This window comes from Herpailurus yagouaroundi, unplaced genomic scaffold (genome assembly GCF_014898765.1).
Source record: "Herpailurus yagouaroundi ecotype Mexico unplaced genomic scaffold, PumYag 202, whole genome shotgun sequence".
NCBI classification, from domain to species: domain Eukaryota; kingdom Metazoa; phylum Chordata; class Mammalia; order Carnivora; family Felidae; genus Herpailurus; species Herpailurus yagouaroundi.
Genome location: NW_024412433.1, coordinates 7,276,982 through 7,292,109, shown reverse-complemented (window position 1 = coordinate 7,292,109; position 15,128 = coordinate 7,276,982). Strand labels below are relative to the sequence as shown.

General features: G+C 36.7%; 2 protein-coding genes across 8 annotated transcripts in view; one reads left to right on the top strand and one right to left on the bottom strand.

The window, feature by feature from the left end:
• GIGYF2 (GRB10 interacting GYF protein 2) overlaps positions 1-15,128 on the top strand; it is a 153,539-nt gene that overhangs the window by 70,384 nt on the left and 68,027 nt on the right. For all 5 annotated transcript variants that reach the window (XM_040450663.1, XM_040450660.1, XM_040450662.1 and 2 more), the window contains one exon: positions 543-583. In XM_040450663.1, the coding sequence (XP_040306597.1) occupies positions 543-583 (41 nt within the window). The remainder of the gene's footprint in view (positions 1-542; positions 584-15,128) is intronic.
• KCNJ13 (potassium inwardly rectifying channel subfamily J member 13) lies at positions 5,399-15,095 on the bottom strand. 3 transcript variants are annotated; one of them, XM_040450670.1, is made up of 4 exons: positions 14,956-15,088; positions 9,698-9,822; positions 9,347-9,589; positions 5,399-7,556 (listed from the first exon to the last, which is right to left on the bottom strand). In XM_040450670.1, the coding sequence occupies exons 2-4, from the start codon at positions 9,804-9,806 to the stop codon at positions 6,934-6,936; spliced, it is 975 nt and encodes a 324-aa protein (XP_040306604.1). In that variant the 5' UTR covers positions 9,807-9,822; positions 14,956-15,088; the 3' UTR covers positions 5,399-6,933. The 3 variants fall into 3 exon arrangements, with proteins under 3 accessions (XP_040306604.1, XP_040306603.1, XP_040306605.1); XM_040450669.1 differs by having other exon boundaries at positions 9,347-9,822; positions 14,956-15,087; XM_040450671.1 differs by having other exon boundaries at positions 7,422-7,556; positions 9,583-9,822; positions 14,956-15,095.

The window sequence follows — 15,128 nt, the reverse complement described above, 5'->3', positions numbered from 1 at the left end:
TTCTCTGTTCTTTGTGACTCTGTGAAGTCTGTTGATGAATGAGGGCAGTTCCACAAAGTTGTATGTACAAAGATGTTCACTGTGATGATATTTATAATATAATTAGAAACAAGCCAAATAGCTTAATATCAGCATGGCTTCTTATGTAATGGTATATCCACACAATAGAATATTCTATAACCATTAAAAGTTAGGATGATTTTGAAAATATCTAATGATGTGGGAAAACACGTGCCAAAAATAGTATATAAAACTATATATAGTGTGTATCTAAAGTAAAGCATCTATCTAATTAAAATTTATCTAATTTTAAAAAACATTTCTGGGTCAATAGAAGCTGGCTTTTGGTAAGTGAGATAGTGGATATTTTTGTTTTCATCTTTGTGTTTTCTTATATTTTCCAAATGTTGGGGCGCTGTTTGTTTTTACAATTTGAAAAGGAAAGCAATGCTATTAAGGACAGATACAGCAGTGGTTGTCACGTATAGGAAATCTATATATTACTCCTAAGTCCTGTTTGAAACTTCTTTTATCTTTTCTAGAGGTGACAGACGTTTTGAAAAACCAGGACGAAAAGATGTAGGTAAGGCTTTCTTACTGTTTTGAAGTATTTTTATCTGAACTTCCATGATATTAGTTCCTAAAAGCCTCACATGTAAGGATCCATTTATTTAAAATTGACTCAGTTACCTGTGCCTCTCCAGTAGATGGAGTTGTAGCATTGCTTGGATTTATAATTCCGTGGTTATTTGATGGCTCTGTTGCACAAAACCAGGGGTGATGAACACAACCATTAGGATTTACTTGATTTAACTTTTTAGGTCTATGTATTCTTTGCAAGGCATATATTCTTTATTAAGGCTCTCTTGTGAAGTGAAATTTTAAGTTAGGAACCAGTCTAACTCCTTTTCCAATGTAGATATTTCTCACAGGATGAAAAGAAACAGGGAAAAAGCTGGAATGCTTGTTTTTGTGTCAGAGAGCAAATTTTACAACTATGAATGTTCTTTCTTTAGCCTTTTATTATTGATCTGGTCTTTTTGATACCTAATCTTTGTTTTTTTTCTTGTTTTGAGATGAGAGGAGTCAAAATAAATTATAGTTAAGGTAGCTACTGAATTAAAAGGAACATAGTAAGAGAACAAGGTTTCAGTGTTTGTGATGAATTAATTATAGTTTATATTAAAGAACCTATAATGTTAAGATGGGCTTTTCTGACTGATTAAAGGTACTGCCTTCTAAAGTGCCAGTAGGTATTAAGGTCTGAGAGAAAAAAGGAATGCCAATTCATAGTAACATTGGATTCATTTATTTATGTATTTATGTATTTATTTAGAGAGAATGCGCACATAAGCATGTGTGAGTGGGGAACTTACAGGGAGCAGAGAGAGGGAGAAAGAGAATCCCAAGCAGGCTCTGCTCTGTCAGCATGGAGCCTGATGCGGGCTCAAACCTTTAAACTGTGAGATCGTGACCTGAGCTGAAGTCGGACGCTTAACCGACTGAGCCACCAGGCACCCCCCCAGCATTGGAGTTATGAAAATTACCTTGTGATTGCCCAATTCCTGGAAGTACCAGAAAAGTTCTCCAGGGCATGATTGTATCTGACAATAGTAAGCATTTGTCAAAAATATATGTTAAACATGCAAATATCATTCACAGACTGATTTGCAGATTAAAAAAAAATTTTTTTTTTAACATTTATTCATTTTTGAGAGACAGAGAGAGACAGAGCATAAGCAGGGGAAGGGCAGAGAGAGAGGGAGACACAGAATCCGAAGCAGGCTCCAGGCTCTGAGCTGTCAGCACAGAGCCCGATGCAGGGCTCGAACCCACAAACCGCAAGATCATGACCTGAGCCGACGTTGGACGCTTAACCGACTGAGCCACCCAGGAGCCCCAAGATTTGCAGATTTTTTAAAACACCAAATAGTCAACTTGGCATCATTGTTTTCACACCAGTTCATTTTAACATATCAGTTATTTAAATTTCTCATTTATTAATATGGCATTGGAAATAATCAATTATATTTATATTAATGAAAAGCCATTAAATGAGTGTAGCACCAAGAAATCTGGAACAGACTGGGTAGATAACTTACTGCTAGATGAATGGCTTTACTTGTATTGTAGACTGTTGGATAAATATAATTTGGAGGATGTTTTGGGACCTCTGCTCTCATCCTTGTCTGACTTAATACTTTTGCCAGTGACTAGAGACAGATAATGAGGGGTAGTTTAAAGAGTACACGGTTTTGAATCAGAAGATCACTGGTAATCTAAGCTCTCATATTCAGTAGTCTCATAATAAATACAGGTGAGAATGCCTTACAGAATTTTTAGGATTAAATAAGAGTATATGGACTCCTTTATTTGTTCAACAGTTACTGAATTCTGACTTGTATGATAGGTCTTGTGCTATATGCTGTATAAACATTCCTTTTCTTTGGATGACAGTGTTGACGTGTGATCAGATTTTCAGATTACTCAGTAGTTAGAGGGGTAGCTATAGAGTGGAACACCTGGGACTTAAGATCAGAATTAAGATGGAACAAGAGACAAGATCTAATCAGATGGAAGTTTAACAGCAGAAAATGTTAACTCTCACGTAAACTCTAGAATTTAAGATATGGAATAATGGTGTAATAGCAACTTGCTGGGGAAAAGCACAGCTTTCTTAGCTGACTGTGGCCTCCGTGTTAACCAGCATAACATTTACTAGAACTGTAGGATCCTCATGAGGCGGGCAATAGGGACGCCCGCTGTCTTATGTTGACACAGGACAGCTTAAATATTGTGTGCAGGACTGGCCACACCTGGAAGGGATCCATATATTGGAGTAGAATGGGGCATTTGCAGCCCTGTGATGGTGAATGCCTGACGGAAATGGGGCTGTTTACACAGCAGACAAAACTGTGGACAGGACAGAGTGGGGAGGAGTGTTTTTAGGGTTACTGTCTGCAAATATTTGCTCAACAATTGAGAAAGAGGAATTAAGTTTGATCTGTGTTAGTCTAAAGGGTAGGTTTAAGGTGGTAGGTACTCAACATAGTCTCAGTTAAAAAGATCTAATAGAGGTGTCTGAAAATGACTTGGGTTGCTTTGGAAAAGCCCTGTGTTCTCTGTTATGACAGTAGCTCGATTTTAACTATTCACCACAGTCATACTTTCGTGGTTTGGTTAGAGTGTAAAGTTCCTTTTCATCATTATTTGCCCGACTTGTATTTTAAGTAGTATATTAATTCAACCTGAGAAATCTCTCCGACCACTCTCTTTAAAAATACAGGTTTTGGGGCATCTGGGTGGCTCTGTCAGTTAGCGACTGACTCTTGATTTCAGCTCAGGTTATCATCTCACAGTTTTGTGAGTTTGAGTCCTGTGTCAGGCTCTGGGCTCACAGCGTGGAGCCCACTTGGGATTCTCTGTCTCCCTCTTTCTCTGTCCCCTCCTTCACTTGTGCTCTCTCAAAAAAAAAAACTTAAAAAAAAAAAACTTAAAAAAATACAGGTTTTTTCCTTTGTATACGTGTATACAAAGGTATATATTTGAAAAGATGAGTTCTGTAAAACTAAATTGATGTGAAGTGATTAAGAGTATAAAGAAAGTTTTCCCTACTAAAATATCAGGGCATGTTCCATATATATGTTCAAATAAATCATAGTGGCTTTTATTGAATGTTTTTTGATAAGATGCTCACTTAGGTATATTAACTCTGCTAATAATTTTGAGCCTTTCTTTTTATAAGTAATCCACTTTTGTTGTAAATATTGTAGATTAAAAAGTGTTTTTCTTGGAGGTGCCTGGGTTGCTCATTTGGTTGAGTGTCTATCTGACTCTTGATTTCAGCTCAGGTAATGATCTCACGGTTTGTGGGATCAGGCTCGGTGTTGGGCTCTGTGCTGACAGCACAAGCCTGCTTGGGATTCTCTCTTTCCTTTCTCTCTGCCCTGCTCCCTGCTCGTGCTGTGCACTTGTTCTCTCTCTCTCTCAAAAAAATTTGCTTTTGTATCTTCCACTCTTCAAGAATGGCAGTACTAAACTAGTTTGTTGGGGCAGAGTGATATATTGGTCACTTGTGAGATGTTCTCTGACATCAAATTAAGATAATTTGAGTACTAAAGGTTTCAGAATGACTTGTTTTTAAAATTAAAGATGGTTTATATCCTGTATTTGCTTCTTCTATTGGAGAGAAATGGGTATATTTATAGACATTGGGACAAGAATTGTACATAACGACTATGAACACATCTATGGGGCAATGTGGAGGTAGAAAAAGGCCTGTGATACTGGAATTATAATTTCTATTCAGTAGGAATTATTGTTGCAGAGGGGGAGATCAGTTCTGGTGATGATCTTGTAGTATGATTCTCTGAGGATGCAATTGAAAGTTCATTAAATAAAAAATGATTCATTTGATACTAATAGGTTCAGCCTGATGTAATACTAGTTAGTGCATTTTGGTGTAAAATACTTTGAAGTAGACATAGCAGCTTTTGGTTATTAGGTGCTGCCTGCAGTAGGTATTATGGGCTTGTACATATATCAAAACTACATGTTATGTTTTTAGTAACTGCTTGTGTAGTTTGTTGGGATTGTCATGCTTATCTGTATCAGTTTCCTAAATCATTTTTAAAGTTAATTCCAACGTGGTCTTCTTAGTCATGAATCTAAGGTAGCATCCTTGGGCTCCCAGGTGCCCCAGATTAGTGAGCTGTGTAGCCAGGAATTAGAGATGCTGTTCCCATCTCCCAGCAATCACCCCCTCTTTCCATTTGTACTCCCTTCTCCTGCCAAGGAGAATGGTATCTTGGCGGAAAACTTAATCTTTAATGTAGAAGCTGTGATTCACTGAAAGTAAGTGAAAGAATCATGAACAGTGCTTTCAGAAGCTTTAAGCCACCTAGACAGAAGTTTCTGATTTTCTGATTGCATTTCTTAGTTGTCTACTTGTGAAACATTTATCAAATAGCATTAGTATACCAACAGTTATTTTGGGGTGTGTGTAGGGGAAGTCACATCTAGTTTTCAGAGGCAGAGCTTATATGTACATTGTGTACTTTGAGAGTGCTCTGACTGGAATGGAGAACATGCTGTGTCTGCAGGGAGACTCATCCCAGATCTTTGGGCAGCTTCTCCTAACTGTTGGGAGTTGTAATCTGTGTAAGTGATATAGAGCTCTTAGGAAAAAACATACCATGTAAATCTTTAATACTACTTTATTTTCACAGGTTAGGTGAATCTTGTTACTTTATTATAGAAATAAGAATTCCTGTTGTCTATATGGGTTATGACAGTCCTGGGTTGGAAAAAAAAGTCTGTTGGTCTGGTTAGCATTGAAGGATGCCTAAAAGTTTCAAACAGCAAAAGTTTACAATAATTAAGTTTCTGTGTCCTTGACTTTTTTTTTTTTTTTTTTTTTTTTTGCTGTTATCACGGTTTGACTACTCCAGAGCTCTTCTTTATTTGCTTTTCCTTTTGGTCAAAGAGTAGAAAAATGTGACTGCTGCTCTGCCCTGCTTGTCACACCAGATTGCCTTTACTAGGCTAGTATTTATTCATGGGCTGAATCCTGGCTAGGTCATCACCAGTGGGGAAGGTTAATCTTTTACTTTTCCTACTAAACTTGAAGGAGGAGAATTACAGAAAAGAAGAGCAGCCACAAATCTACTTGAAATCTGATAGGGCGACTTTTTTGGTTCTTGTTTGCTTTGAAGACAGTTTTTTCTTTTTTTAAATCAAAATGAAGACTATGCAGAGGGAATGGTTTTAAATTAAACTGGAGGTAAGGGAAAGCGTTCATCTAAGTATATATTAAATAAAAATTGAAGCAGAGAGAGAGTATAATTTTCATGGAGTATTAGATTTGGTAAGAAATAATAGAGTTTATCTAGTTCAACCTCCTACTGATGAATAAACACTCATTTTGTGTTTATAGAAAAAACTATTTGAAGTTGGAAACAGGAATTTGGGTTTGAAAATACTTTGTTGCCTAATTATTTTTTGCTTTATCTACTGGAGATTTTTTTCCTATTTGAATTACGTATAAGTAAACCTTTGTATCTACAAAAACTTAAATAGCTTTGCATTTATGAGTTATTTAGAGTTGTTGCACTGTTTTATACCATTGAATAGGTCATAGGTAAGAAGGGACTGTTTTTACTTAGAAGCCATTCAGATGAATGGTTGATTATGATTTTTAAATCACTGTTTGATAGTAGATATAATTTTGCATCTCCTTACAAAAATACCACCTTACAGGTTCCATTCAGGCTGGAGCTCTCACTTGATCTCATCACCTCTGCCACAAATATGTGAACATGTGCATGTGTTTGGGTATAATGCCTTTAGAGCTACATATAAATCTCTCCATTGTTTTTCTTGTGAATTTTTTTGTTCCTAGATGTTAAAAATTAAGGGGGGGGGTAATACTTACTCCAGCTTTGTAGTATGAAGAACCAGAGGAATGATCTTTGTTGTCTTGAAAAAATAACACTTTTAAAAGGATGTTCGCTAAATGTTGTGAAATCATCATTCTACCCAGGGGGCTAGGTTTCAAACTAGACTGTTGCTTCAACTTGCAGATGAAAATGAGAGATTTGTGGTTGATCTTAGAGTTCGGCTGAGTTAAACTTTACTGTCCTGTTTTCCCTTCATTAGTGGTATCATCCATGTTATGATAAATTCACCAACTTGCTGTTATATAAATATCTGTCATGTTGAGATGCATTGATTTCAGCAGATAACCACAGATACAAACTTATAAGGTAGAATGTTAAATTTCCAGAATGTGTATTATTAGCTCAGCCATTTTTATGGGCATAGGCTTGTTACCATGATATCATCAGAGAGATGTAATCAGCATTGAAAAAAAAGTTATAACGAAGGAGAAGTAGCTGCATAATACATTAAAAAATAGGGTGCCGTGGATACATCTTATTCTGTCAGTCCTGTTTCAGAGATCTGAAAATTGTCCATGCTTTGTCCATTGATACGGATGTCCAGGTCAGTCCTGTTTGGGCTCTTGGAGACCACAGGAGTGGGAAGTTCAGGAACAGTCTTGTCAAAATTCTCCATCTTGATTTGGTATTCACCTTTGGAACCCCGGGTCAACAGAGATGCAAAACAGTGATGTAACATGATTTCGGAGGGTAGGTAGGATGTCCTCCTTTGGCATATTTCTCCAGTCCCTTCCTGCATTGCTGAGAGGAATACAACTAATTCAAAGTGCGGAGGATTTTCATGCTGGAGCAGAGTAGCCAGAGGACTTGATGGTATAATGGAGTGATAGTAGGTTAGTGGAAAGATAAAGAATGGACATTCCTCAGAATTGATGCCATCAAGGTGGAAGTCCACACTGGTCTGGTAGAGTTCACCGTTTTCTCTTTCCTGATAGAGTACAGCGGAGACCCGGACACTGGTTAGAGGGCTAGGTCGAGTGTTGGCCACTTGGAAAATTAGATTAGGTTTGCCATCTATGTGAGCTACTACTGCTAAGTCTGTAAAGCGAATTGAGAAAGCTCGATTTTTCGGCCGGGCAATCTTCGCCACAAAGGCACCTAAATTAGAAACCGTTGAATTTTTTTTAGAATGAACACTTGAAATATCAATACCTTTTCTGAATGAGAAGGGTGTATCAAATAGTTACACATTCCTTGATGCGATGCCTTCTAAGTGAGTCAAGAATTGAACACATTGTTAATTTGGGTAGTCTTACTTGCCTGAAGCATTTTTCAAAAGGTACATACATCCTTATTTAAAAACTGTGATTTCAGAATGGTTAAGCAAAATTCACTTTGTTACAAAGAAATGTAACTGCGTCTTCTCATGTCTTATAAAATCAAATGGTCATTTCCTACATTTCTGTCCCCACTTTAAAAAAAAGTAACAAGATTCACTTGTTACTAGAATTGATTTGTGGTTTCGAGTTGAAGTAGATTAGATTTAGAGTAGAATGATTTGGGGTGGGGAATGGGACCAGTAGGATGAGGGATACACTGAGGAATTATTTAACGTGGAAACTTCTATAACTACCCCCCCCCCCCCCTTTATTAGAAGGTCTTCCCCTAAGGTGATTTCAGTGCACCTTTCAGAGTGCATCTTCTTTGTGCCCCCAACCTATAGATTAGGGTTTCTTAACCACTTTTGTAACACAGATCTTGTTGGCAGGCTGGTGAGGTCTATGGTCTATGGACCTCCTATCAGATTATGCTTTAAATGCATAAAAATAAAGTGCATATACAGGAAACCAAATGTACTGAAATCCAGTTGAACATTTAAGAAAATTATAGTACTATATATGCTTTAATAAAGCATTCAACAACAAGAAAAAATGCATTCAACAATGAAATTTAGTTGTGGGTTTAATAGTGTACTTTTGAAGTATCGGAGTGTGATACAAAAATGCTGATACTATTTTTTTGTTGTTATTGCCTACATTTATAATGGAAGAAATGGCAAATTTCAGTTAGGGGTGAGTGAACAAAAAAATGCAAGTTTTTTCTAAGTTCTTGGATCCTCTAAATTTTATCTAATGACTGACCCAGTTAAAAAACCCTTGTAGAGCAGTTAAGTGATTTGTTACAGGTTATAAAGTTGGTTGGCAGCACAATGGACTTGACTCCAGATCACCCTTCATATGGCCCATTACTTACCTTTTCAGATTATCATTGGGTAGTGTGTTAAAGCCAGGTTTTCTTTTCGGGTTTTTTTTAAAATTTTTAAACTGTATGTATCACTTATAAAAATGACACTAACCCTACTTTATTAGAAGAAAGTCTTATGTGTTAATCAGGTTTATATGTAAAATTTCATAATCTTTGTGGCCATATTTCAAGTTAAGTATGTGTATATTTGATCTCTAAATATGCTGACTATGGTGCTCTGGGCTCACTGGTGAATGTTGAGTAAATGTTGAACAGATGAACTCAGAGGAGGAAATTCTAACCCAGTAAAGGGGAAAAAAAAAATCAAACTCCTTTGTTAGATAAAATGATTGTCAAAATATGCATTGAACATATTTATTCACCTATTTAACAAAGCATTTAGCTTCTCTGAAGAATACCCTTTACATCTTCTGTTAATATATTTTCTTGGTATATGATGTTGCTTGCAAGTTAGTGTCAGAATGATCCTTTCTTTTTTCCTATGGAGTTCTAATAGGTAAAATTTAAGAGTCAGGTTTCTTACAATTTCACCTATCACTTGGCCCCAGACTTTCTTTTCAATCATAGAAATTACCTGCTAATAACGCAAGTAAATGATTCTACAACACAGTTGTTTATAACTGACTATCGCCTCTCCAAAACACTTGTAATTTTTTTTTTTTTTAAAAAACAAAAACAATTACCTGTGATAAAAGCCTCTAGCATGAGGCCTAGTAGCATTTGTATGGCAAGTAAGGCGATTGCACTTGGACAGTCACCACTGGGGAACATGGTACCATAGCCAATTGTGAGTTGTGTCTCCAGGGAGAAGGAGAATGCAGCTGTGAAACTGGTGATGTACTTCACACAGATAGTGTGGTTTTCAGGTGGGGCATCATGATCTAGTTCCAGATCACCATTCATCTCCGCTAGAACATACCAGAGCACTGCAAAGACAAGCCAGTGGACAACAAAAGAAGCAGAAAAGACCAACATCATCCAGCGCCAGCGCATGTCCATTAGGATTCCCCAAGCATCTCGAAGATATACAAGACCTCTTTGGGCACCATCCATTTGCAGTGTGCTGTGGCCGTCCTTGGTGACCATCCTCCGGTACCTCTGAGTTAGGAGAGGAGCAGTAGCTTTGCAATTACTGCCATCCATCTTGGTCTGTAATTTTCTGAAACCAAGAATAAGTTAGTAAGCTCTTAACTGTTCTATAGCTAATATTAATAAATTTTGAGACTTCATTCACTTTGTCCTGTTTTTGGAATGCTTCCCTAGCTACTGGGCCAGCTTTTCCAGTCTGACAGCTCTCTCTCCCCTCTTCTTGAACGGGGCATTTACTGACTAAGCCATTTGTATGCTGCCTGATCAGGGGCTGCCTTAGGATCTTATTGTTTCTTTTGAATGGCTGTTAAACTATTGGCATTTTAATATTTTTGAGTATATTTTAAGATCCCTGAAAGTTGGGGATATGGTTTGTGGCTTGTCAGTGCCCCCTCTCTTGCAAGAGTCCAGGCAAAAGTAGCTGTTGATTTGACTAAACGTTATGTGTTTATCTACTTTTCATAATTAATAATTTAAAATTACGACTAATTCATAATTAAGAGGAATAAGTTAAATATGTGTTCCTCTGTGTAAATAACTAGAAAGCATTTGGAAATGTAGTGTTAAGCTGTCTGCAAATATTTGGAAACCGAACTTCGTGCTAGGACGGGTCTAAGCATTTAGAGACCTATGGTTGTAATGTATACTTTTTTTAAATTAGCCTGTTGAAAGTTTTATGAATAGGCTTTATTTGTTTTTGTCACTTTGTGACCATTTTCATGGATTCTTTCCTTCTTGCTGCCCTCTGAATATTCTAGATTCTGATTTGATTGTTGGGTGGGGAGAGAATTACTTTCTTAAAACAAAATTTTTTTTTTTTAATTTATTTTTGAGACAGAGACAGAGCATGAGTAGGGGAGGGGCAGCGAGAGAGGGAGACACAGAATCCGAAGCAGGCTCCAGGCTCTGAGCTGTCAGCACAGAGCCCAACGTGGGGCTCGAACTCACGGACTGTGAGATCATGACCTGAGCCAAAGTTGGATGCTTAACTGACTGAGCCACCCAGGCGCCCTGAGAGAATTATTTTCTTGGTAAATAAGAAATTCCAGGTAGAGATCGCTAGATAATGTTAGTTTTGAAAGTAGGTAAACCAGAAGAAAAAGCTTCAAGTGTAATGAACTAAGATAACCATTAAGGTACCAAATGGCAATTTTTAAAAGTTAATTAATATAATTAGTTTTTAGCTATAAACAGTTAAATTGTAAATCAGTGGGTATGCTTTTCTCTGTGTGGTGAAAAGAAAGCTAAGGTATGCTTTCTATGTGACTGTTCTTGCCTGTGTCAAAAGCATCTTAAGACTTTTATGTAGAGCCTACCAGGAACAGAATGGGAATTGAAGCTTTGCATTTGACTCTGCCTAGCTGCTTCCTTCAGAAGTAGGTGTCCTTGAGAGTACTGCATTTCCCCTTCCTACCTTTTGAATGGCATGGCAGTGACGCTTAAGAAGAAGGGGACCAGAGGCATTGTTGCTTGGGTTTGCTGGATCCTTCTTGTATCTAGGGACTTGGGGGTCTGTGGAGACTCCCTTCCTGTGTTATGGGAATTGGACATTGGGCAGCTGGATATATACTTTCCCTCCCTCTCCGCCCCCCCTTCCCGAGGCTAATATAACATTTATTGGTGATAGTAGAGACATTCTCTTGTATTTTCTTCAGATCTGAATTACTGTCGGAACACGGAGATAATTGTTAAAATTTATTTAGAGTGGATAGCCATTTTAGTTTCATATTGTAAACTTTAAAAAACTCTTAGGTCATTAATGCTTTATAATTCATTATTCTAACAAGTGGTCATTATCATTTAATGTATTTTTTTCCCTCAGCATGGCTATTTAATGACTCATTTTGCTACATTCTTTAAATGTTTTAGGAGACCTTATCTCTGCCCTTTTGAAAGTAACAACAGAAATAATAAAATTTTCGTAGGCACTTTGCTAGATGTTTTCATATTGCATATCTTTAATTCTTTGGTATCTTGGGGCGCCTGGGTGGCGCAGTCGGTTAAGCGTCCGACTTCAGCCAGGTCACGATCTCGCGGTCCGTGAGTTCGAGTCCCGCGTCAGGCTCTGGGCTGATGGCTCGGAGCCTGGAGCCTGTTTCTGATTCTGTGTCTCCCTCTCTCTCTGCCCCTCCCCCGTTCATGCTCTGTCTCTCTCTGTCCCAAAAATAAATAAACGTTAAAAAAAAAAAAAAGAAAATTTAATTCTTTGGTATCTCAGCAAGGTAGACATTATTACCCCATTTTTCAGATGAGGTCACCAAGGATCAGACTAGGCAGGTGGGAGCCTTAGACTATTTATGTTATTATCCATGTCTGACTAACTTTACAAGTTAATTTTCTTACTACAAGAAGCTGTTTTGAAAGTTTGGTGAAATAAAAACCTTTCCCAAGGTGATTGGCATTGTATTCACAAGGCAGTCTTTGACAGCCAGATTTTTAGCACTTCTAGTAGATGTTCTTCCTGTCCCTACAACTATCTCAAGTATCTATCATAAACTATTGTTAACTTCCTACATGATTCTTAGGACAGTAACGATTAATAATACTAGTAAGGATATATTGTTTATTATGTGGCAGGAATCATACCAAACACTTTCATGTGTGTTAAGTAATGTGAAGCCAGCAGGCAGTGCCTGGCACAGAGTAACCTTTCAGTGTTAGTTGCTTTATTATTATTACTAATGCTTCTTAACTTTCACAGTAGTGCCATTATAATTCCCATTTTACAGATAGAGAAACTGAGGCGTAATGAATTTCCTAGGATCACAAAAGTAGTAAGTGTTGGTGAATCCCACACCAAATCCAGAGTCAGCACTATGTTGCTTAAAAAATAGACATTTTAATCCTGGTTAGCCTTTGTGAGTAATACTATGTTCCATTTGACTAGTTTTGTTTGAGTCATTACAGAATATTTGGTCTTCAGGAATGCTTAGGTTCAACCCTGTGACTTTTAGGCAAGAAATTTATTTTCAGTTAAGGAAGACATTTGTAAAATTTGAGGATTTGCACAGCTACAATTATTACATAGTTACATACAATTATTACATCTTTTGGATGTTACTAGATCAGTACAAATTAAAACAAAGTGTGGAGAGGAGAGTTCTTAGTAGCATTGCCTACTTTGTATTTTTCCAGGGAGAAAATAATTGTTAGGATATATCATCATAATTTTATAAAAGAAAGGCATTTTGACACTCGAAGAGGAAGAAGGAGGATATAAGAAAGGATAGTTGTTGGCTGCCTTCAGAAAGGTTGTGAACCACTGCAGTGTCCTATGTGATTTCTTTTATTTTTTTTTCTGATTTTCAGGTAAAATTGGTATGTAACATTATATTAATTTCACCTTTAATATTCCTTCCTGCTTTGTGTATAAAGGTCTATCATGGGCCTTGTACCCCTGGTGCTTATTCCACCTAGGGAACTGCTGTCCTGGTGAATGCTACTAATTGTTTACTGTTTCACAGTAGTTTTTTGGGGGGTGGGGGGGTGGGGGAGGGGAGGAGCTGCATGATCCTTAATTTTCAACCTACTTTATTAAATTCTAAAACTCATCTAGGGAGATAGCCTTTCTATATATATATATACACATACTGTTGCTAACAAAATTATTATTTGGGCTTGTTCGGGGTTGTTACTTTTTACAGCTTTATAACAGTTAACTCTAGACTTCTACAATTTCATTTTTTCTCTTGCAATTAATCAGTACATGAAAAACCCTGTGAACAAGGATGTCAAAAGGCTAATATCAAAACCATGAAGTTTTCTGGTTTTTATATATAAATCCTTGCTTGAACTTGTTTAGATTGTGTTGAGAAGTGGAGTAGTTGAGAGAAGTAAGATTTTGATCCCCACTTAACAGATTACCCTGAATACGTCCATCTTTGGATTCATGTAAACAGTATGGCTTAGCATAATGAAGACAAGGTGGGGAATCTAGCCTACCATGCTCTGGCTCTGTTGGTTACATAGCTGTGTCAGTTGGGCAAGCTACCCAATCCCCTTGGCCAGGCTTCCTTCTATTTAAAAACAGAAAAAGACAGGGAATTAAATAACATGGTCTCTTAAAACTCTGTGAATTTCTAAACTTACTTCTGCTTCTTTCAACTGACGGAGGTTTCTTAGATGATTTTTTTTTTTCTTTTCTCTCATGGTTTTACATTTGCTTATATGGTGCTTAAAAATTATATAATTGTTGCCTGATGTATATAGATTTTCTCTCCATCAGATTTAAAAAAGTGACTGATGGGCAGACATTATGTTTATACTATTACATTTCCAAGTAATTTTCATATCCCTACAGGTGTACAAATACTCTTTGAATATATTTGTCTTGGTTTGTATTTATATGATTCTCACTAACTGATCCCAATAGACAATAGAATTGAAGCTTGGGAAGGTTTGTTTGTATCTCCATGTGTGGGCTGGTAAAATATTTGTCCATTTATCAACTTTGGTGGAAAATACTACTTTATAAAAATGATAGTTTGGATGCTTCATTCTGGCTGTCAGGATTATTGATTCATTTTACTTTGTTGTAACATTCAAAATTATGTCTTTTGCCATATTGTAAGGTAGTAGTATCCTTCATGTTAAACAGTTGAGATAATAGGCTGTAACTACAAATGTTAAATGATCACAGTATTGCTCTGTATTTTTTTTATGTCTGGTGTGAAAACTGATTGTACAGAGTCTTTTCTACCCTCTATAATCAGGGCAGTGTGCTAACTCTTATATAAGCTCAGAGATTCTTGTATATTTTAATTTCTTACTTGTAGAAGAATCTACTAATTTCAGTACTAATTTAAAAAGACATTGAAAATTAGATATTCATCATTTTTTTCATGGATTAAAAAAAATTTTTTTTTGGTCATTTGTTTCTGTAGGCTTATTTTGGATTTTTAAAATCGCTTCCAAAAGAAATATATCTATATATATTTTTAAAAGCCACTGAATTTTTTCTAGGGTCTTTCCTTTCTACTCATTTTTATATTATAATGGAGAGTTAGTATACACTGAATAAAACAAGAAAATTTCCAGTAATGCTTTCAGTAGGGCTATTATCCATTTCTAAAATTTAAGGAAAAAGAATAAAGAGCCTTAATATATGACCGTGTAGGTAATATCTTTGTTTAAAGAGTAAAGATACTCAGTTTCTTTCTCTGTTCCTCTTAAGGAAAGAAATAATATTATTTCATGTACTCACCAGTTCTTTTGCTGGGTCAGCCTGTGTGCACAGGTAGGTAGGTCTTGAGAAAACCAGACTTGTGGAGTCTGTCTTTTTGGTAAGGTAATTTTAATCTACAAGCCTAGCTTTTAGGTTCTCTTCTTGGACTGGGTTTACAGTTCACATTCCTCTGTTTATAATGTCGTGGGGGC